We start from the raw sequence: 23,162 nt of genomic DNA, 5'->3' as shown, positions 1-23,162 counted from the left end.
TGACTTATACGTAAACAGCATTCTTGTGTTATGAACTGAGCATTATATGTGCAAACTAGTCCATTTATATTAAAATATTCAAACAGCATCAGCCAAAAGCGCGCTGTCCTGTGGCTTAGAGTAAGATCAAACAGCACCCAGCAGTGTGTCACCAGCAAGCCTCTATGTATGCACCGTCAAGCAAAATTGATTTCTTGTCAGATTGCTAAGGTGAACTTTATACCTAATTCAACTACTTGGAAATGATGGTGCAATGGTGTGGCTATTCAGCTTAATACTGTAAGGGAATCACGTTCAATATATTGTATTGTAATGTGTTGTAGTCGTATTACGAACTTCCATTATCACTATGATGCTGTTAGTTTGAAGTTGAAAATATGTGTGTGATAAGTCATTTACTGGTGTCCGAACAGTTTGGAGTTGTAAAGTGATTTGTTATGAAATCACTGACTTGTGAGAAATACATCTTGCTGGCTTGCCAGAAATCTGTGATCATGTTATTAATAGTTTTTAAATTCTTAAAAAAAACCTGAATGCATGATCTACTGCAGTTCATTCCAATGAAGCTCATGAATTTGGTCATTACAGGAAGTAACAACATATGAGGCAAAAGAACATGGTAACATATGATTGACGTCATGAGCATCAATCCATGCAGTAGGGTGAGTGAGTTCTCTTTTAGGAATATTCCAGCAATATCATGGCAGGGGACACCAGAAATGGGCTTCACGCTTTGTTACCCATGCAGGGAATCGAACCTGCGTCTTCGGCGTGACTAGTGAACGCTTTAACTTCCGGGCCTAGATTTTTGAGCCTCTCTTAGCGCTAAGATAGTCGTATGTGCCATTCATTAACATTAACTTACGACTATCTTAGCGCTAAGAGAGCTTCGAAAATCTAGGCTCTGGGCTACCCTACCACATACAATTATCCAAGTCACTGACTCTGGCCACCAAATTCATTCGGTTGCCTAGAATGTCTAGTATGGATTGCTGGGTACTCATTAAACAGAATCCTTAAGGAGAATCGTCACGCTGAAGACCCGGGTTCCGAATCCCCACATGGGTGCAATGTGTGAAGCCCATTTCTGGCGTGATGTTGCTGGAATATTGCTAAAAGTGGCGTAAAACCAAACTCAGTCAGTCAGTCCTTAAGGAGAATACTAAACATGTAAGATAATATAAACTAAATTTTAGATATATTTTTGTGTGCATGGTACAATGTACAACCATTGCCTGATTCAGTTGCTCCGCTTGTTGAAGACTGACAAGCATAGGTATCTAGGAAACAATTCTTTACCTGAATCGGATCAGGTGGCATAACAGGAATTGCTTTAATCCACAGTCAGTCTCAAAGACATGAAATCTGGAGGAATATGATTCCATCTTACCTTGTGTTACCTTACCCTGTTTGGTTGGGTAGAAGATTTGACTTTTCTTTTAAGTATATAATTACACAGTAAGACCTTGACATTATTGAGACAAATATTACCTGACAAAAAACATGATATCAGCTACTGCTACTTAAGCAAACCCATTCTCACTTACAGTATTTTGTTTTTGCTTTTTAATCACAAGAAAACCTTTTGCCCCTAATAAAAACTAGATGCCATTTTCCAACGTTTACTCAAAACCACATTGTCCTTGAAGCTAATGCTTTGTTAATAGCGCTCCCAATGGACTATCTCAGTGTTTAACAGTTGAAACATTTACCTATACATTTCCTAAGGTCTAGCACAGCTCTTTACAACCTACTTCTCACTCAGAAAATTATTTTTACTGTTTTAATAACAAGTATTACAGTTAAAATTCCTTGAACAATGCATAGTGTATGTTTCTTTTTGTGTAGAGTATATAGATGGGCTAGATAAGTCGACAAATAGCCATAAAAACAGTCGACGGCTACAGTGGAGTATGCTGACATTGAAGCAGTCGCAGTATGATGACAGCTGTTCCATGTGAAATACATAAAAATACAATAGTCTCTCTGTGAGACGGACAGCTTTGATGTTGTTTTGTCATTACTTGTTTCTGATGTGTCGCAATGGATGACTACATAGATACACATGTTCTAGTGGTTGATGCTCATATATATGATAATTGTGTACAAGCTGATTTACTCAGTGAAAACCTTTTTGCTTGTATTGTTGTATTTTGTTTGTGTCCTCATAATCGCGTTGTACAGCATTCCAATTCTTCATGTGATTTACATTTATGGCATGTGGGTACTGAGTAAGTAGATTTGTATCAGGATCTCCGTCCTTATTGATGGTGATAGAAATTGGTTTCATGTATTCATATGGGAACTGAACTCGCCTGTGGATAAAGAAGACGGTCACTTCACACTCCCCACAATGATTATGACAGTATATGTTACCATGGTTACAGATGAATATCAGTAGCTGTTCTAGTAGATAATGTGTTTTTGTTACAGATCTGGTTATAAAAACTATATACAGTTAAACGATTCTTGATCTAATATCACAGTATCTTACCATGGTATGACTGTTGAAGTTAAATGTGTCTTAAATGTTTTATTAAGAACACAAGTAGAAATATTTGAAAGTTTGTAATCTTTGGAATATGATTTGTATCCAGGTGAATACTATATTTGGAAATATAATTAGGTTAGATCTTTCAGTATGACAGCTGGCTTAATGTCGGAACGATTTAATTTTCAAGTCAGGGGATTCTGTGATCGGTTCTAAATTCCTGAAGTATTATCCATTCTGTTGCTGACATTGTTGATGCGATTATCCAGTTGAGCTGCTATTTCTTTGGTTGTCAAGTACATGTTAGATTGAGTTAAAAGATTTAACTTCACTGGAGGGCAAATCGGAGGAAGGACTTCGTACTGACTCCTTCAAGTAATTTGGCAGAGATTTGAGATAAGATTGAACATGTAAAAGCACTCACCTTCATTCTCAAGTAAGCATACGTTTAATAGATGTCGTCCATTTAAAGTGCTGCCCCTATCCCTAGCACTGTCCGCCCTTCTGTCAGCCGACTCTCCCGATTCTGTCAACTACTCCGGGACCATTACTTCCAACAACAGCAATCCTCAGCAGCGGTTGGCGATCGGCACGGCTCGTGTTGCGTTTCAAGCCTGTGATGGAATGGACGGATCAATAGGTCTATATGTCGTTGCCAGGAGCACCCAGCCCCTTCTGTGTGACATGTGAAGGACATTGACTCTGGCGATCAAGGCAGAGGCAGCAAGGTGTTCTCTCCACCACTGTGTCACCGATCTCTGACACCACCTGTAGCAGTGACTGTTGAATTGAATGGGAGATCTGTCACTTGGCTAATATCATATTCAACAATGTCATGCAGGCTTTCTCACTGGCTTCGTGTCTGATTTGTCACCACTAACTTGCTATGCTGGGAGTTTGGCCAGATTACCATCAGAATGGCTGTTTAAATGGAACACACTTTCCTAATCCCTCGTATAAAATGTGCGAGCTGGCAACCAACTGATTGAAGCCCGACTCCAATCTGGGCTTTGAGTGTCTCTGTCTTAAATGAAGGTGCTGGTATTTATAGATTATTAATGTGATTTATCACATGGGTGGTTTACAGTTTTCTTCTACAAAAACGTGCATGGAATAACTCTTTGGGTGATCAGTGCTGCACCAATATAAAATCTGCAGAGATATGAATGACTGGTTCATGTTTTTGCATATCTTGTGGGTAATGTAGTTTCTCTTGAACAAGAATTTAGAAAATCAGCAGATTGTTTTTCGGCGGAATCAGTTATGGATGTTGTGGAAAAGTGTGGAGTTTGTGACTCTGATTATATCAGTTTATTTCACTTTCTTTAAAACCATGTTTTTCCAAGTGGCAGTTTGTAACCATTGCATAAAATATTTGTTGTAAGGTTTCGTTAGCTAATTTTGAGTTTGAATTTGGATCAGGATCTGTGATTTAGGAGATAATGTAGGAAATAATAATGTGAGTGAGTGAATGAGCGAGTGGCTGGGTGGACGGGTTCGTGTGTGCGTGGGTGGCTGAGTGAATGAGTGAGTGAGTGAGTAGATGGGTGGGTAGATGGGTGAATGAGTCAGTGAACAGGTGAGTGGGTGAGGGGAAGGGTGTGAGTGAGTGGGTTAAAGGGGTGAGGGGTGAGTGAATAAGTCAGTGGGTGAATGAGTCAGTGAATGGGTAGCTGGGTGAGTGAGACTTGGTTGACACATGTCATCGGTTCCCAATTGTGCAAATCGATGCTCATGCTGTTGATCACTGGACTTTCTGGTCCAGACTCGATTATTTACAGATCACCGCCATATAGCTGGAATATTGCTGAGTGCGGCGTAAAACTGAACTCACTCACTCACTCATAAATAATGCATCAAGTTTACCTTCAACTGATAAATCTGTCTGTCTGAGAGAGAGCAAGAGATCAAGAGAACTGATGTGCTGGTCATGTCATCACGCATCATGGGTTTAATTCTCCATGGGGAACAATGTGTGAAGGAAGTTCTTGGTTACCACTGTCTCAGTATGTCCTGAATATTGCTTAAACTGGAGTAAAACCCTTGTCAGTGATTCACTCACTCTTTCATGATACCAAACATACATCCTTTAATCAATCCCCCTATTTCCCTGGGGAAGCCAACATACACAGCCTGGATAATAAGGATACTTGTTCTACAGGGTACATTTAATGCAGGTTAAATAGGGTACTTCTGATTAGAGATAATGCCATTAACGGGTTAATAATCAGGTCTGGACTAGACAATCCAGTGAATGACATCACAAGCACCGATTTACGCAATTAGGAAACAATGACATGCATCAACCAAGTCAACTAGCCTAACTAACCAATTTTGTGAGTCACGTCTTACAACAAGCATGGGTAGCTGAAGGCCAGATCTAACTCAGATCTTAGGTATGACAAGCAGAGCTTGCTGGGTCCAATTCTAACCCAGATCTTCACGGGGTATACAATAGTGGTGGTCCGATTAATTGAAATAATCGAAGATTGGTCGCAGTGACTAAACGACCGAGCAATCGAACATATTTTCTCATAATCGAACACGACCAATCTTGGAATACTTGTTTAATATTTTTCACAAGGCTGGTTTTGTCTGTGTCATTAAATTTACATTTCATAAGCACTACATGTACAAGCTCGTTCCAAGTCATGATTGAATTTATCTTAAAGAATCCAGGAAATATGTGTTCCTAACATACTAATCATCATTTAAATATGCAAAATTTGCAAATGGACTTTATGCAATTTGCAAAAAAACCCAAATTACTACATGTTTTTTCTTTATTTTTGTGTGCATTAACAAAAGTAACAGGAACATTTGATAAATGACGCTAACCAATTATTTTCGATGATTGATTGGTTGTAATGGACCAATCATCAATTATTAGATTTTAACCAATTCCCAACACTTAAGTATACAAGCATCATGTTGCATTATGATGCTTATTCTAACCAGTATCTTCTGGGATAAAATTGTTTCTGATGTGGCCTGTGTATCTCATACCTGGGCCTAGATTTTCGAAGCTGTCTTAGCACTAAGATAGTCGTAAGTTAATGTTAATGTATGGCACTTACGACTATCTTAGAGCTAAGACAGCTTCGAAAATCTAGGCCCAGGGCTTGGAGCGATGGGGTAGCCTAGTGGTTAAAGCGTTCGCTCGTCAAGCCAAACACACCAGGTTTGATTCCCCACATGGGTACAATGTGTGAAGCCCATTTCTGGTGTCCACTGCCTTGATACTGCTGGAATATTGCTAAAAGCGGCGTAAAACTAAATTCACTCACTCAGTAGTAAACCATGACGATTTCATGCTCATTTCATGGACATTTCAACTCACTCACTCATACCTTGGTTCAGGGCTGTGCCCAAGGGGGTAAAGTGTCTGCTTATGCCGAAGACACAGGTTTGATTCCACCCACTGGTACAATGTGTGAAGCCAATTTCTGGTGCCCTGAATGATACTACTTGAATATTGCTAAAGGTGGTGTAAAAACCTTACTCACTCACTCACTCACTCACTCACTCACTTACTCACTCATAATAATCATTCGTTTCAAACTCTTGTGACAATACATAATAATTGCTGCTCCAACATCAAACATTGAAATAAAGAATGACGTCCCTTTCAACAAGAATTCATAAAAATTGTTGTCTGCAGAAATATCCCCAAGCCCTGCTTTCCTTCATCATATGACTAAAACCACGCTCTTTGCAATACGCTAAACACAAGGTAGCTTCCTCAGAGGCCATCTTTTATTGATGGGGTAAAGTGTAAAGGGTGCCCATGTGCAAAATTTCTAATTTTCCATCTCTTTGTCGTGTCTTGGTTCTGAGGGCCAGCAAACATAGCCTTGTTCTCTGTAATTGGTTTATCTCGTAATCTGGCGTTGTCAAAAGAATAGGAAGAGGATGGATGTATTTTATGTTTTTGTCACTCTTTGAAGCCAGGAAGGTCGTCCATTTTATGTGCCAGTTAAGTCAGAAATAGTTAAAGCTGGTTCTGAGATTTCCACTTTTTGAGTCATCATTGATAGAAAGGAGAATTCTCTTTGGAAATAAGAGCTTTTTCACGAAATCTATGCATGATTTTATGGCTGCTAGATTGGTTGATCTTATGCGTAAGAACAGAAAAACACATGATTGTTAGAATTATACTCTGATCTGTTTTCTGGAAGCCATGATGACTCTTCTAATCTTTGTTTGTCACACAGAAGTAATGGTGATGAGAACTTAAAAGTCTAATGTTTTTGTAGGGCTTGAAATATTATTGTTTCGCTGTTTAGATGATCACAGCATTAAGCTTTATTTGATGTTTTTATGAGTCATTTCATTGCTTTTCAGGGGATTAGGTCCCCAATGCATCATATCTGTCTTTGATTTTACACTGGGGATTGGATGATCACAATGGCTATTACTATTATGGTGGATATGAGACTGATGATCATAACAAATGCATGTTTAACTCCCATGATAGCACTTGGGTTGACGACTAGGAAGAAGGACCACACGTAACCATGGTATTTTAATTTTTTTATTCAAGTTAAACCTATGGATCAGAAACAAGATCCAGGCCATAAGTCAATCATATGTTAAGGTAAAATTATTATCATTGTTGATAATACTCCAATCATATTGCACTGTATCCATCCCCTAATGCTCGGACCCGTGAAGGTCCGGGTTACAATTGGTCTTCAGTAACCCAGGCTTGTTGTAAGAGGCGACTATCGGGATCGGGTGGTCAGGCTCGCTGACTTGGTTGACACATGTGATTGTATCCCAATTGTGTAGTACGATGTTCATGCTGTTGATCACTGGATTGTCTGGTCCAGATTTGATTATTTACAGACCGCCGCCATATAGCTGGACTGTTGCTGAGAGCAGCGTTAAACAACAATCAATCAATCAAAAAACCCTAATGCTTGATCATTGCATTATATTACCCTAACTTGATGGATCAGAGTGCTCTCAAGTGACAATCTCATCTCCCTGAGAATTATACAACCCAAACTGTTATTTAGAAGCTGGAGCATTCACGTTAACATCCAAATGGGTAATAGTTGTCTTGAACTAAGTCTGTTGCCAAAGACCTGTCATATGTTTCCTTTCAGTAAAGTGCTGGCTATAAGCAAAGAAGCTCTTTATTGTGTTGTGAACTTTGCTATCCATACACCTAGACTATAGTCAAGTGAGCTTGGCACAATGATATTGACCTTGATGATTTTGAAGCCCTTTGCTTTTGATTTTGTAATTATAAAATGAATAAGCATGCCTTTTGACTTGTTTGGTTGGTTGGTTGGTTGTTTAACTCCGCACTCAGCAATAATCCAGCTATAAAGCAGCAGTTTGTAAATAATCGAGTTTGGACCAGGCAATCCAGTGATTAACAGCATGAGCATCAATCTATGCAATTGGGAACCGATGACACGTGTCAACCAAGCCAGTGAGCCTAACCACCCAATCCCTGTTAGTCACCTCTTACGACAAGCATGGGTTACTGAAGATCAATTCTAACCCAAATCTTCGCGGGTTTGACTTGATCTGAATGCAATTGGATAACACATGTTTTGTTTTTTTCAGTTTGTGAGATTTTACGGAGTCCTGTATCCATGCTTCTTTGTGTGTGTGCTGCTCCTGGCGCTCAGAGGTCACTTCCTGAAACTGGCATCAGGTGAGCCCCAGATTATACACTTACCACTTCATGATTGTTTCTCTACCAGAAAGTCAACCTTGAACTACAGTATATATACAAGAACCTATCTATATATAATGTATATCTATCTATGTATTAGTATGTAGTGATTATCAGAAAATGGTTCTGAATTTGTGACCAAGATTCATTCAAGACTGTCAAACTTTCTGTATTGCATTTTTCATTTGTCTCAGGTTATATATTGAACATATTTATGAAACTCTGAAACAGGGAGATGTTTAAAAGTTTCATGTTGAAAATCCTAATTCTTGAAGTTGTGAAATCCAGGATCACAGTTGATACAATCCTGACAGCAATGTGTAAATTGTTGAAAAATGAGAATTAATTGACTTTTTGACTCTCTATATATGACTCTTATGCCATATCTTAGAAGGTTGGACATTTAACCTATGATTCTCAACAGCTCAGCCTCATGTTGACGTTATTACTGATGTAAATAGATATCATATGACGGCTGCTGCTACATGACAGTTTGACAGTTGACACTACCGGCTGACATTGTGAAGTTGTCTTGCTGTCGTACTGTCACTGAGTAGTGACACAGTGTCTGTGTATGTCCACAGGTGACATATGCTGCCCAGGAGCTGAGGCTGTGTTTCTGTACAGTAAGCCGTTCGCTGTGCTGCCCTTTGTGGTCACCTTCCGATATGTTGCCAGGTAAATGAATAACTTACCAATTTGAAGCCATTCTTATTCTTTTTAGTACCGCCAAGTGCTTGCCTCTAGAATGAGGTCCTTGTTGGTAAACTTGTTCCCCAAAGACCTTGATGGTAGACTTGTTCCCCAAAGACCTTGATGGTAGACATGTTCCCCAAAGACCTTGATGGTAGACATGTTCCCCAAAGACCTTGCTGGTAGACATGTTCCCCAAAGACCTTGATGGTAGACATGTTCCCCAAAGACCTTGATGGTAGACATGTTCCCCAAAGACCTTGATGGTAGACATGTTCCCCAAAGACCTTGATGGTAGACATGTTCCCCAAAGACCTTGCTGGTAGACATATTCCTCAAAGACTTTGATGGTAGACTTGTTCCCCAAAGACCTTGCTGGTAGACATTTTCTTCAAAGACTTTGATGGTAGACTTGTTCCCCAAAGACCTTGCTGGTAGACATATTCCTCAAAGACTTTGATGGTAGACTTGTTCCCCAAAGACCTTGCTGGTAGACATATTCCTCAAAGACTTTGATGGTAGACTTGTTCCCCAAAGACCTTGCTGGTAGACATATTCCCCAAAGACCTTGGTGGTAGACTTGTTCCCCAAGACCTTGTTGGTAGACATGTTCCCCAAGACCTTGTTGGTAGACTTGTTTCCCAAATAGCTAGCTGGTAGAAATGTTCTCCAAGACCTTGTTGGTAGACTTGTTCCCTAAGACCTTGTTGGTAGACTTGTTACCCAAATACCTTGCTGGTAGACTTGTTCCCCAAGGCTCCTTGCTGGTAGACTTGTTCCCCAAGGCTCCTTGCTGGTAGACTTGTTCCCCTGGTAGACTTGTTCCCCAAGGCTCCTTGCTGGTAGACTTGTTCCCCAAGGCTCCTTGCTGGTAGACTTGTTCCCCAAGGCTCCTTGCTGGTAGACTTGTTCCCAAGGCTCCTTGCTGGTAGACTTGTTCCCCAAGGCTCCTTGCTGGTAGACTTGTTCCCCAAGGCTCCTTGCTGGTAGACTTGTTCCCCAAGGCTCCTTGCTGGTAGACTTGTTCCCCAAGGCTCCTTGCTGGTAGACTTGTTCCCAAGGCTCCTTGCTGGTAGACTTGTTACCCAAATACCTTGCTGGTAGACTTGTTCCCCAAGGCTCCTTGCTGGTAGACTTGTTCCCCAAGGCTCCTTGCTGGTAGACTTGTTCCCCAAGGCTTCTTGCTGGTAGACTTGTTCCCCAAGGCTCCTTGCTGGTAGACTTGTTCCCCAAGGCTCCTTGCTGGTAGACTTGTTCCCCAAGGCTCCTTGCTGGTAGACTTGTTCCCCAAGGCTCCTTGCTGGTAGACTTGTTCCCTAAGGCTTCTTGCTGGTAGACTTGTTCCCCAAGGCTCCTTGCTGGTAGACTTGTTCCCCAAGGCTTCTTGCTGGTAGACTTGTTCCCCAAGGCTCCTTGCTGGTAGACTTGTTCCCTAAGGCTTCTTGCTGGTAGACTTGTTCCCCAAGGCTTCTTGCTGGTAGACTTGTTCCCCAAGGCTGCCCCTTGCTGGTAGACTTGTTCCCCAAGGCTCCTTGCTGGTAGACTTGTTCCCCAAGGCTCCTTGCTGGTAGACTTGTTCCCCAAGGTTCCCCTCCTTGCTGGTAGACTTGTTCCCCAAGGCTCCTTGCTGGTAGACTTGTTTCCCAAGGCTCCTTGCTGGTAGACTTGTTCCCCAAGGCTCCTTGCTGGTAGACTTGTTCCCCAAGGCTCCTTGCTGGTAGACTTGTTCCCTAAGGCTTCTTGCTGGTAGACTTGTTCCCCAAGGCTCCTTGCTGGTAGACTTGTTTCCCAAGGCTCCTTGCTGGTAGACTTGTTCCCCAAGGCTCCTTGCTGGTAGACTTGTTCCCCAAGGCTCCTTGCTGGTAGACTTGTTTCCCAAGGCTCCTTGCTGGTAGACTTGTTCCCCAAGGCTCCTTGCTGGTAGACTTGTTCCCCAAGGCTCCTTGCTGGTAGACTTGTTACCCAAATACCTTGCTGGTAGACTTGTTCCCCAAGGCTCCTTGCTGGTAGACTTGTTCCCCAAGGCTCCTTGCTGGTAGACTTGTTCCCCAAGGCTCCTTGCTCTAAGAATCGGTTGTTCAAAGACCTTGCTGAGATCCTTGTTCCCCAAAGACCTTGCTGGTAGATTTCTCCTCCACAGTCCTTACTGTTAGACTTGCTCCCCTAAGTCCTTGCTGGGAGAATCAGTCGTCAAAAACCCAGGCTTGTAGATTTACCCCAAAACAACTTGCTAGTAAAACTGTACCCCAAGAATCTTGAAATCCCTCTTCCCTGAAACCACAAAGTCCTTACTGGTACTATTTGTCCCTCAAAATCAAAGCTGATAGAACCAACGCCTTAAAGTCTTAACTGGTATGATGTGTCCCTCCAGAGTCTTGCAGGTATATTTGTTGAACAAAGTCCATGGTAGCAATCAAAGTTTGTTGAATATTTAAAGTTTGGGACAAATAATCCTGTAATAGATATTGTGAGCATCCATCCACACAATCAGGTGGAAGCGATGTGCAGTCGATCAGTTCTCCTAGCCTGATCACTAGTAATGTTCCGATGATCGAAAATAATCGAAAATCGATCGAAAGAAGGATTAAAATTGATTATCGATTGTAAAAAACATATTTTCGATTAATCGGAATTTTGTTGTTTTTGTATAACACCCTTGAATGAAGTAAACTAGCCATCAAATTTGATGAATATTCATGAACTAACATGCACTCAACAGCGTAAAGCTATGCTCATTGTAAAACTTTAACCACTTTTATTGTTTAATTACAATTCCAGTGTCTTTCTTGCATGTGTGCATTTCATTGCATGACAGTATTAGTTATAAAAAGAAACATTAATTGGAAAAAAAACTGGGGAAACGCCCTTAAAATTGGTGATTACATTAAAAATCCTCCGATAGTCGATAGTGGATTTGGTTTCCGATTCCCAACACTACTGATCACCTGATCCATTTAATGTGATACATATTTTGTTATATTTTAAAAAAGGTAGAATAGGCAAATCTTTGTCTTAAGCACATGCTGTTAGTGACCTATTCTTCCTCCAAATTCCGAAAAGGAAGTAAAATTGTTTCATGTAAAAAAAGTGAAATATTTATGATAATATTGTTTGCATATACCTTTCATTAACTGTTTTACAGAATCATAATGACTGGATGACTTGCAAGTTTAAGGCTCTATTTGCCCTTCATCCCTTTAAATTGTTTTCATTTCAAACTTTCATGGCATGGAAACCACCTTTTTGCATTAATGAATACTCAATTACCGATTAGTTGAATGTTTCACAGATAAGTCCTTGTCCTGCTAACAAGCCATAAAGAGTTGCTTCCCTTAGATTGTAAGGTGTCTTGTGTTTACTTACTTTTGACCTTGAGACTCAATTTAGTCATGTAAAACTTCAAACACTCATCCACCTGACTCCTTATGCCTTTTTCCAGACATCCAAAGCAATATTTTGGGAGATAATATTATTTCAGAAATATTTAAGACAGTATTTATTACCCTTAGTTTGTTTCAAATCATGTAAATCAAGTAAAGTGATATATTCTAAATACTAAAGCAGACTATTTCAGATCAGAAGCTAAAGGGATGGGAACTGTTTTTGGTTTTTATTGGATAAATATTGTGTTGTATTCAAACCATTGTGAAAATGAACTTTTACATGTACATCTGGGTAGAGTTATTTTATTATTCTTATATATCAGTCAATCAATCAAAAACCCTAATGCTCGCTCATTGCATTATATTATATTACCTTAACCTGATGGATCAGTGTGCTCTCAAGTGACAATCTCAGCTCCCTGAGAAGTATACAACCCAAACTATTATTTAGAAGCTGGAGCATTCACGTTAACATCCAAATGGGTAAAGGGGCGGTGGGGTAGCCTGATGGTTAAAGTGTCCGCTTGTCACGCTGAAGACCCGGGTTCAATTCCCCACATGGGAAACAATGTGTGAAGCCTATTTCTGCTGTCCCCCACCTTGTTATTGCTGGAATATTGGTAAAAGGGGCATAAAACCATACTAAACACAAACTGAAAATGCACTGTACTTAGTTGAAATCAGATACAATGGTGGTCATACGTACCCTAAAACATATATATCCAAGAAAACCCGTGCAATTGTAGAACATGTGGGTCCCTGCCTAGCGTTCGGCATTAACGGGTACAACAAGGACTGGTTGGAGTCAGTATAATGTGTCTTGAGTGGGGTATTCATGCATGGAAATGTTCTTAAGTACGACGTTAAACCCCAATTCACCTCACCTAGAACATGTAACATATGTTATATTTGGGATTACACTTTCTTAGTAAAGTACATATTCTAGTCTTTTTAAGTTGAGCCCCATCCGGGATCCATATGTAATCCCAAAGTGTAATCCCAAATATAACATATGTTACATATGACCACTTTCTAAATGGCATTGTGTAATCATAGCTTTCGGCCGTGGGAGCCGTGCCAATTAACACTTATCAGAGGGGTACACAAAGCCCTGGGACTCCAAGCTTGTCATAATAGCTGACTTGAACTGTGATTTGGCGGATTACTTGACCTTCTGTGATGAAGCTCATGCTATCAACCACTGGTTTGCCTGTCCGAGATTTGATTGTTTGCAGCTGCCATGAAGTGGAATATTTCGCTGTAAAACAACACACAGCTGAATGATATGTATATGCTCTGTTTTCCATATCCTTACTTTCAGCTACAAGAATGTCGAGAAACTGCTCACAAACCTTGGCCTCCCGAAAGATGATAAAGAGGCTCTGGAGTCACGTGACCTGTGGTTCCAGGCCCTGTCATTCCTACTTTTCATCTCAGCATTCCTGATCTCGCTGATTCATGTACGGTTCACGCAGAGCATCATTGCTGTTGTCAGCAGGGTGCTTGGGCTAGTCTTCAGATGGTAAGGAGATGTCAAGCACGTGTTCATTTAACTTTTGGGGGCGGTGGGGTAGCTTAGTGGTTAAAGCGTTCGCTCGTCACGCCAAAGATCCGGGTTCGATTCCCCACATGGGTACATTGTGTGAAGCCCATTTCTGGTGTCCCCCGCCATGATATTACTGGAATATTGCTAAAAGCGGCGTAAAACTCAACTCACTCACTCATCTTTGGGGGCATGGTTGGCCCAGTAAACATTGGCACATGAATACACTGAACAGAGATGTGTCCATCCATTAGATATGCCAGAAACCTAGGATTGCAGGTTCAAGACTAAGATTTCTTGGTATTTTGGTACCAAATTCTCTGCTCATAGGTTTCAAAGTTGTTCACATCTAAGAAATGCATCACTTGAGGCTATGACTGACATTAAGCTGACAAACTGATATGACCAATTTCTTGAAAAAGCAGCACTAACACTCACTTAAGGTCTAATTGCATAGATTTTTCAATTAATTACATGCTTGTGGTAAGAAATAAACCATTTTTTGCAGGGTTCCTGAGTTTGTCCTGAATCTCAGTGTGTACGTGGAGGGGTGTGTGTGCGTCCTGGCACTGGTGTCGGCCATGACAGTGTGTGGATCTGTTTCAATCCTTCTCTGCTACTTCCTCATGGTGACAAAGGTCAGTATCTTGTACTATTCATACAATCCTTGTCAACATTGTATACTTATGCACAAAACGTTCAATTCATTTTCTCTTATTTTGAAACCTAGAACAGAACTGGAGCGATGCTTCTTTAGAAATGATATAATAGTGCAATGGATGGTCGTATAAGATAGATATAGCATTACATTGATTGGTGACAGTGTCAGTATGACAGTATCAGCTCATGCAGGGCTAATGGTAAGATGTAGCCAGGTGATGAGAGGTACAAAAGCTCATGGTACAGTGCATCATACTATATACCCCACCCGTGAAGACCCGGGTTAGAAGTGGCCTTTCAGCAACCCATGCTTGTCGTAATAGGTGACTAAAAGGATTAGATGGTCAGGCTCACTGTCTGGGTTGACACAATGTCGTCGTATCCCATTGTGGATTGATGCTCGTGCTATTGATCACTGGAATGTATGATCCAGGGTTGATTATTTACAGACCGCCGCCATATAGCTGGAATATTGCTGAGTGTGATGTTAAACAACAAAGCAAATTATATACACCAAGGACCTGATTGACAGCACGTTTATTTCAATGTCATAGCTTTCACACGTGTCTAATCATCTAGCGTGTCATCACTAGCAGACAATATATTTCCATTCAGGTTTAACACCTCTCATTGCAATTAGATATCCACTATCATGTTGCCAAGCTGCATTTTGAGATGATATATTCATATCAGTGGAGCACAGTGGTGTAGTGGTTAGCATGCTGGCCTCTCACGCCAAAGGCCCGGGTTTGAATCCCAGTGGAGACACCAAAATTTGTGACCTGGGTCTCATACTGTGTTGTGTCCCTGGGCAAGGCACTTCGTCCACATTGCACTCAGTCCACCCAGCTGTTGAAAATGGGTACCTGAGAAGCGGATGTACGGACCTATACGGTAGCAGCTTTGAAAGTACAATTCTGTCAGGGTAATAATGTAACGCCAGAGAACAGCATCGTGTTGGATTCTAGGTGCAAAAATTAGCCTTATTATTATCATTATCAGTGCAGATGCAATGGTAAGAAGAGTGATGAAATTGTTACATCATCTCTCAGCAGGGTAGGGGCGGTGGGGTAGCCTAGTGGTTAAAGCGTTTGCTCGACACTCTGAAGACCCGGGTTTGATTCCCCACATGGGTACAATGTGTGAAGCTTATTTCTGGTGTCCCTCGTCATGATATTGCTGGAATATTGCTAAAAGAGGCGTTAAATCGTGTTTATTTCTTTAATAGGCCAGCGGCCAACATGCCTCCCCTCCCCTCCCCCACCCAACCCAACCCACTTGCAAAGACCTTTTCGTGACAGAAGATAGCACTAAGAAGGAAATAAACATTCATGGATAATTCAGATTGTAGTTTTGCTTTACCTGAAATATATGATAAACAAATTTGGCTAAGTTGAAGGTTAATACTTCAACTTTAGTTTGTAGAAGACTTATAAACTTCATCATGTTTGGAGACTTGTATACGTCCAGAGGTAGGTAGCGATGTCTAAATGTCAAGTACTTAGGACAAACCATGATAACATGATATTCATCCTCTATGTCATTTTTGCAAAAAGGCATAATCGGTTTTCTAAAGCTAGTTTTGGTCGAGCCCATCTTCCTTTCTCAATCATAAGTGAATGAGAAGATAATCGTAGTCGTGTCAAGGCTACCCTATAGTTTATAATATCAATATGAGATAAATACTTTTCCATTGTAAGTGATGATTTGATAAGCAAATATATTCTTGTTTCACTAAGTGAGCTTAGATTATATTTCCACATTTGAGAATGTATATCAATAACCCTTTGTCTAAAAGCACTGATAAATGCTGTACAATTTAGAGTCAATTTCTGTTGTAACTGGATAAAACCATATCCATAATGAAACAACAAATCTCTAATGAGAGTAACCCATGTCATATATGTTGGATTCTGCCTAGCATTGTCGACTAGAGCCCTATATATAATGCTTATATATCGGTTTCCGTCACGGGATAATCTTAATCCAATATTTCACAATGCGTACCAATCTAATAGTAATCAATGGCAGTACGCCCATTTCACCATAGACAAAAGCTGATGGTGTTGATCTTTTAACATGCAGAACCTGCTTAATAAACTTTAAGTGGACTCTTTTCGATAGCTGGCTTCCATAAATCCCCAAACTTCAGAGCCATAGCATAAAATTGGCAGTACTAAGCTTTTAAATAATTGATACTGCTGCGCAAGAGGAGACATATATGGATTGGACAACAATATTAGATTATAACGAAAATAAGGATTTCATAGCCTGCTCGATAGAGTCTTTAGTGCCTGGGAAAAACTACCTGTTGCCGAGAAGACAATACCCAAATATTTGAAACTATTAACATTTTCTAGTACCTGATCACCATAATACCAGAGTTCTCTCTTTGACAATCTACCCCTTTTCTGAAAATAACAACCTTAGTTTTATCTGTATTAACAGTGATGGCCCACTTGTCGCAATATCTCTGTAAGAAACCAAGACCACGCTGCAAGCCCTCGACGGATTCACTGAACAAGACCATATCATCAGCAAATAATAACATAAATAGCTTGATGTAAAACACTGTCTTGCCAATATCATTGCAAGCAGAGAGATCAGACACAATATCATTTATAAACAATGAAAATAATATAGGCGATAAATTTTCCCCTTGCCTTACACCTATATTTGATGAAAAGAACTCTGAATACCTATTTCGGGAAGTTTAACACAGGAGGACACATCTAGGTATATATTTTTAATTAATGATAGAAATTTGGAACTAATACCCAAAGAATAGAGTTTAAACCAAAGGGCTTGCCTATCAACATAGTCAAATGCTTTTCGAAAATCCACAAAAGCACAATATAATTTCACCCCTTTACTCAAGGCTAAATTTATCAGTCTGTGGAGAATAAACATACAATCAGCCGTGCTATAACTCTTTCTAAGACCAAACTGTTCTTCTACCAAGAGGGAGTAATTATCACACCACTGTTTAACTCTGTTATTTAGAACACTCGTAAACAACTTGCTGACACAAGAGAGAAGTGTAATCCCTCGATAATTATCTGCAACTAATTTACTTCCTTTTTTATGAATGGGGACAATAACGCCCTTTCTCCATTCAGAGGGGTATTTACCAGATTTCAAAATAGCATTAAATAACATAGTAATTACTGGAGATAAGGTATCTTCTCCGGCCTTAAGGAATTCATTAATAATGCCATCGTAACCTGCTGCTTTATTACACTTCAACTTACTAATTGCCACATGTACTTCAACCGCAGTAATGTCACGGTCTAACTCGTCAACCCAGTGCTGGACCATACCGTTGTCAGATTTCCTAGTTACCTCGACCACATAACCATCAGTTAACTTTGGAACAATATCAGGATTCAACAACTTTTCAAAATACTCAGCAAAATTACACACACCGTGTGTACTATCAATCGACTTCGGCCTAACACTTTTCCGGAATTGCGTAGGGTTTTCCTTACACAATGTAGATAATAACCTAGCGGAATCTTTGGCAGAATTTCTACTTTTAATTTTACATGTTTTTACATGTTAAACCAAAGTCACTCACTCACTCTCAGCAGCTACATGAGGCAAAGTTTTCCACTTAGGACCCAATGAGAAACAAGTAATGCAGTGTAAGATGACATGTTTACCACCAGGTCCTGTGGCTGTGCAACAGGTGGGCCTCCACCAGGGTGAGGGAGGATGAATCCAAGTTCAACTTCTTCTTTATACTGCTGATGATATATCTCTGGCTGCTAGTTCTAAATTCACCGTCACTAGTTGTATGGGCCAAGAATTTCAGGTGAGATACAACAAATGTTTTTGGTACAATGTTAAATGTTGGATACTTTTATGCCTTATGTATGGTTTTTGTTATGGAGTAGCCAAGTGGCTATGTGGCTGCTTTCAGATCTTTCAAAATTTCCTGACATTATTGTTTCTTCACAAATAAGATCAATGTGAGTATTCATAATGCATCAACTTCGCACCAAAAACAATGCTTAAAATGAAACATTATTACCCAGGTCAGTGGATCAGTGTAAATTAGATTGTTATTCTAAACTCCCTGACCCGTGAAGATCCGGGTTAGAATTGGTCTTCAGTAACCCATGCTTGTTGTAAGAGGCGACTAACGGGATCGGGTGATCAGGCTCGCTGACTTGGTTGACACGTCATCGGTTCCCAATTGTGCAGATCGATGCTCATGCAGTTGATCACTGGATTGCCTGGTCCAGACTCGATTATTTAAAGACCGCTGCCATTTTGCTGGAATATTGCTGAGTGCCAGTGTTAAACAACAAACCAACCTCGGCTTCATTCTCTTCCCACAGAGGTTACTCCTGTCATATCTTCCTACGTAACCTCTGTTCTAATACGGCCCTTTCATGGTGTGAGCGTTCAAGACTCGTGTTGGAGGCAATCAGATTTAGTTGTGCAATCAGCGACGTTGTTTCAAGAGTGATCATTCGCAAGGCCTCGGTAATTTCCGGATTCTTCGAGAAAACTAAACCTCTTCCCCTGCGCGATGCGTAAACGTTTCTTCTAGACAGAACTCAGTCATGTTATGGCGGATCAGTGGCGTCTCCATCGCCCTCGTTGACAAAGGACAAGCTAGCCATTAAACGTCTTGTGTGTAATATCAACACAAGTCCCCGGCAGATGGGGGATATTTGTGGCCCCACATTTGCTTGTGTTAGTCAAGTTGAATCTAAGTCGATGTAACACGTGTTCTGATTGGATAGAAAGAAGGGAGATAATTTGTGTTGCGACCTTTTGCCCGCTAGGGGATTTTACGAGAACCGGGAAATATGGCCGTATTAGAACAGAGGTTCGTAGGAAGATATGACAAGTAACCTCTGTGGGAAGAGAATGCCTCGGCTTGTGAAACTTTGTTATCCTGCTTCATCCTCCACCTTTCTTAGAGCTGCTGGCGTGATGGAAACACTATATCTGATATTCAGCTTATTAAAAACAACCTTTGCTATTCTACTAATGATCATTATATTGTTTCGTTTGCAGGTATAATATGGCTCTGTCAACTGACCCTAGCAGGATAGTTGGGGTCATCACCAGTGTTGTATCTCTGCTGTATTTCATCAATGATAAAGTAGAATTCAACAAGTGAGTATCCTCATAGATTCTTTTTACTGTCAGGAACCCATTCAAATTTCATATTGCTAAAAAAAATGTATTGGGTTATACTGTTACTTGCTCACCCTGTCCCTGTCCAAAAGACATGCCTTGTGGATATTCAAGAAAAAAATTGACCTAACATTTGTGGATCTCAGCCCCCCCCCCCCTGAAAATGACTTAAGACCACATTGAAGATTTTCTTTTTGCGTTGATGGAGCCAATGGGGGGTCAAATTCTATCTTGAATATCCCCTGAACACCCCCCCCCACTCCCCCTTCAAAATTCCTGGATCCGCCCATGCCTAAGTTGATCGTAATAGATGATTTGGATCGAGTAGTGAGGCTCAGTAACTTGGCTGATTCCACGAGAATGTACCACAGTCATATAGATTATTGCAAGGATAGATAATTGTTAACAGGCAGCCAAACACTGTATTAAACAGCAAACATGCACACTCGTGCATCAACAGATGTAAAGAGGTGCATGTCACTAGGTCCTGTTTCATCTGTGAAGCTCTCCGCTGTCTAAGGTCTATCAGTTCACTGCAGATTTATGTACCTTACTCATGCCAGGATCTGCTTATCATGGGTTGGAAGTACAGATTTGGCCTGATTATGATCCCAGGTAGCTTGGCTCACTACAAGTGCTTGTGGTTTTATTTGGGGTATCTGTTATCTGCACCAACTTGGGTTTCCCCAACACCGACTGTGGTGCAATTGGAAGACCATTCCAAGCGACTTTCAACCAAACTCATTCTCTTTTCCTTTTTACAAACTGTTGATGTCTCTGAAGAACTTCCATATGATACATATCTGTATGTGAGAGTAAGTGAAGTGAGTTTGAAGTTGATCAGATTTTTTTAAATGCAGTTTCTTTTGTTTTAATGATGTGACAAAACCACTCATGATTATTGTGCATGTTTCCAGATCCAGCTGTACCATGGTGTCGTGGCTGTTGTACATGATGGTGTTTGCGTCGCTGCTGTATGCCATGGACTCCATCTACCGACTCTCGTACGTCATCGCCGCCGTGCTCTGCATCATTGCTATTCCCAAACTACAGGCTGTGGCCAGTGCTGCCATGTTTCCACCGAAGACAAAAGATGAATAGTCAGCATGCTGCCCTAGATGCCGCCGTCATGTCTATAATCTCATGTACTTTCACAGGTGTAGGTGTGTTTAGGGTGACTTGAATGACTGTTGATCAAAGAATGTTTGTTACTCAAGATTTTATGTCATCAAATAAGTGCTATCATATGTGACTTATTCATATGGATATGTTACGCAGTTAAGACTTACTTTAAGTGTAGACAGTTTGTGCATTCTTACAAGCTTCTCGAAGCTGCACTGAAATGATTTCTAGTTTTTAGCAGAGAATCAAGAAGACAAAATGATTGATCCATTAATCCAGTGAGAATCAAAATAAGGCTATTCAAGAATTTGAAACAGGATTGCTTTCATATTCTGCCTGTCATGGGACCCTTTGGTGTGTCTAAAACCTTTGATCACCCATTTTGACAATCCTACCAAATTAGTTCACTTGCCATTCTAAAATGACATTAAGCTAAAGATCAGGAAATACTGCAAAAGTGTTGTTCTTTTGTCCAAATTGGTCACAGTTAAGGTGAAAGGAGGCTTAAATGTAAGCATTGAATGTGACAGACTGGGCATTCCCCTGCAACAAACATTCCATTACTGATACATATTTTTATGCCCCCCCATATATGGCAGGGGGCATATAGGGTTACCCTCCGTGTCCGTCCGTCCGTACGAAACAGGGAATGTACTCTATCCACTTCTCCGCAAGAAATTCTAAGTGGAATTCAATGAACTTATACATTGGCTTTCTTGGGACTCTAATGGTGTGCATCTCATATTTTGTTTTTGTATTTCATTGTTTTTTTTGTAAGTTTAGAGACATTTGAACTTAGGTACATTTTGCTGAATTTCTCTATGATGATAGTGTAATAGGGGATGAAGTCTATCCACTTCTACACAAAAACTGCTCAACAGAATTGAAAGAACTTCTACATGTCTTTCGTAGGGACTCTAAAGGTGTGCATTTCATAATTTTTTATGCAATTTCTTAATTTTGTCACTTTTACAGATGTTTGAACTTAGTTGAATTTTGTTCTATTCAGCCTGTTCGTTCAATCCAACAGGGGGTGTTACGTTATCCACTTCTCCTCAAAAACTACTCTATGGAAGTCGTTTAGATTACACATGTGCTTTATAGGGACTCTAAAGGCATGCATCTCATATTTTGATTTTGTATTTTATTTATTTTTCCAATTTTAATGAAGTTTGAACTTACATAAATTTTGTTGAATTTCTCTCTGAATATAGTGTTATAGGGGATGAAGTCTATCCACTTCTCCACAAAAGCTGCTCATCACAATTGATTGAGCTTCTACGTGTGTTTCATTGGGACTCTAAAGGTGTGCATCTCATACCTTGTTCATCCAATTTCTTAATTTTGTCACTTCTACAGATGTTTGAACTTAGTTGAATTTGGTTCTATTCATCCTGTTCGTCCCATACAACAGGGGGTGTACTTTATCCACTTCTCCTCAAAAACCACTGCACAAAACTCATTTAGCTTACATATGTCTTTTATAGAGACTCTAAAGGTGTGCATCTCATATTTTGTTTTTGTATTTTATAGTTTTTTGTATGTTTAGAGACATTTGAACTTAGATAAATTTTGTTGAATTTCTCTCTGATGATAGTGAAATAGGGGATTAAGTCTATCCACTTCTCCACAAAAACTGCTCAACAGAATTGATTAAGCCTATACATGTGTTTCATTGAGACTCGAAAGGTGTGCATGTCATAGTTGCACAGATGTTTATTGAACTTGTTCGTGAATTTTGTTTAATTATTGATCTTTATATGTCTTATGAATGTCAGCGGGGGCATCCGTGTCCCTGGACACAATTTTTCTTGTTTATATATTCTTCTTGTTGTACAACAGATCTTTTCATGGTATTAAATGCTTTTGTATATTCAGCTTTGTGAAAGAATGATTGACAAGACCCTATTAAACATTCTATAGTTAAACAATACTTGCACACATCCATTCATTCACTAGAAATGATGGAATATTTAGTGATAAATATTTCATTAATCAGTCACAACCTATTTTTATACATTTACATACATTTAGTTTACTCAAAGAGACAATGCAAACATACTGTATTATTTCAAAACAATACAATATATACTGAAAGGCAAAAGAAACTTCGTAATATTAGAAATGACATTTGAGTATCAATGGAGTATTTGAACCTATTTTTTTAAATATACACCAGAAGTCAAGTTTGAGGAAACATGAATCGTGGTCGTATAGCCTGCATTGCCCAATAAAGTATTGTTTGAGATTGAAGTTAGAAATGTTTTTGTTTTTTGGAGAGGGAAAAGTTCCCACAAACACAACATTGAAATCGAGATGCACGTGCATCATAAAATGCATTCAGGCATAAATTGCCGGCTTGAATGGCAATCGTTCACTTGTTTTCTGAACACAGCAGCTATGACTAGGTTTAACGAGATCAAC

The 23,162-nt window shown here is 40.0% G+C and overlaps 2 protein-coding genes across 2 annotated transcripts in view; one reads left to right on the top strand and one right to left on the bottom strand.

The window, feature by feature from the left end:
- The window catches only part of LOC124269346, a 36,862-nt gene extending 33,362 nt beyond the window's left edge, over positions 1-3,500 (bottom strand). Inside the window, exon 1 of the mRNA XM_046704365.1 lies at positions 2,916-3,500. The gene's annotated coding sequence lies outside the window, so the exon portion shown is untranslated. The remainder of the gene's footprint in view (positions 1-2,915) is intronic.
- The window catches only part of LOC124269314 (GPI inositol-deacylase-like), a 102,257-nt gene extending 81,342 nt beyond the window's left edge, over positions 1-20,915 (top strand). The window contains 7 exon segments of the mRNA XM_046704327.1: positions 8,072-8,162; positions 8,768-8,861; positions 13,581-13,781; positions 14,311-14,440; positions 18,131-18,276; positions 19,494-19,595; positions 20,534-20,915. Of these exon segments, the coding sequence (XP_046560283.1) occupies positions 8,072-8,162; positions 8,768-8,861; positions 13,581-13,781; positions 14,311-14,440; positions 18,131-18,276; positions 19,494-19,595; positions 20,534-20,717 (948 nt within the window). The 3' untranslated portion in view covers positions 20,718-20,915.
- Positions 20,916-23,162: the final 2,247 nt, after the last annotated feature.

This window comes from Haliotis rubra, unplaced genomic scaffold (assembly GCF_003918875.1).
Source record: "Haliotis rubra isolate DU_JTF1 unplaced genomic scaffold, ASM391887v1 Scf144, whole genome shotgun sequence".
NCBI lineage: Eukaryota > Metazoa > Mollusca > Gastropoda > Lepetellida > Haliotidae > Haliotis > Haliotis rubra.
The sequence above is the reverse complement of the archived record's forward strand: the minus strand, read 5'-3'. Positions and strand labels throughout refer to the sequence as shown.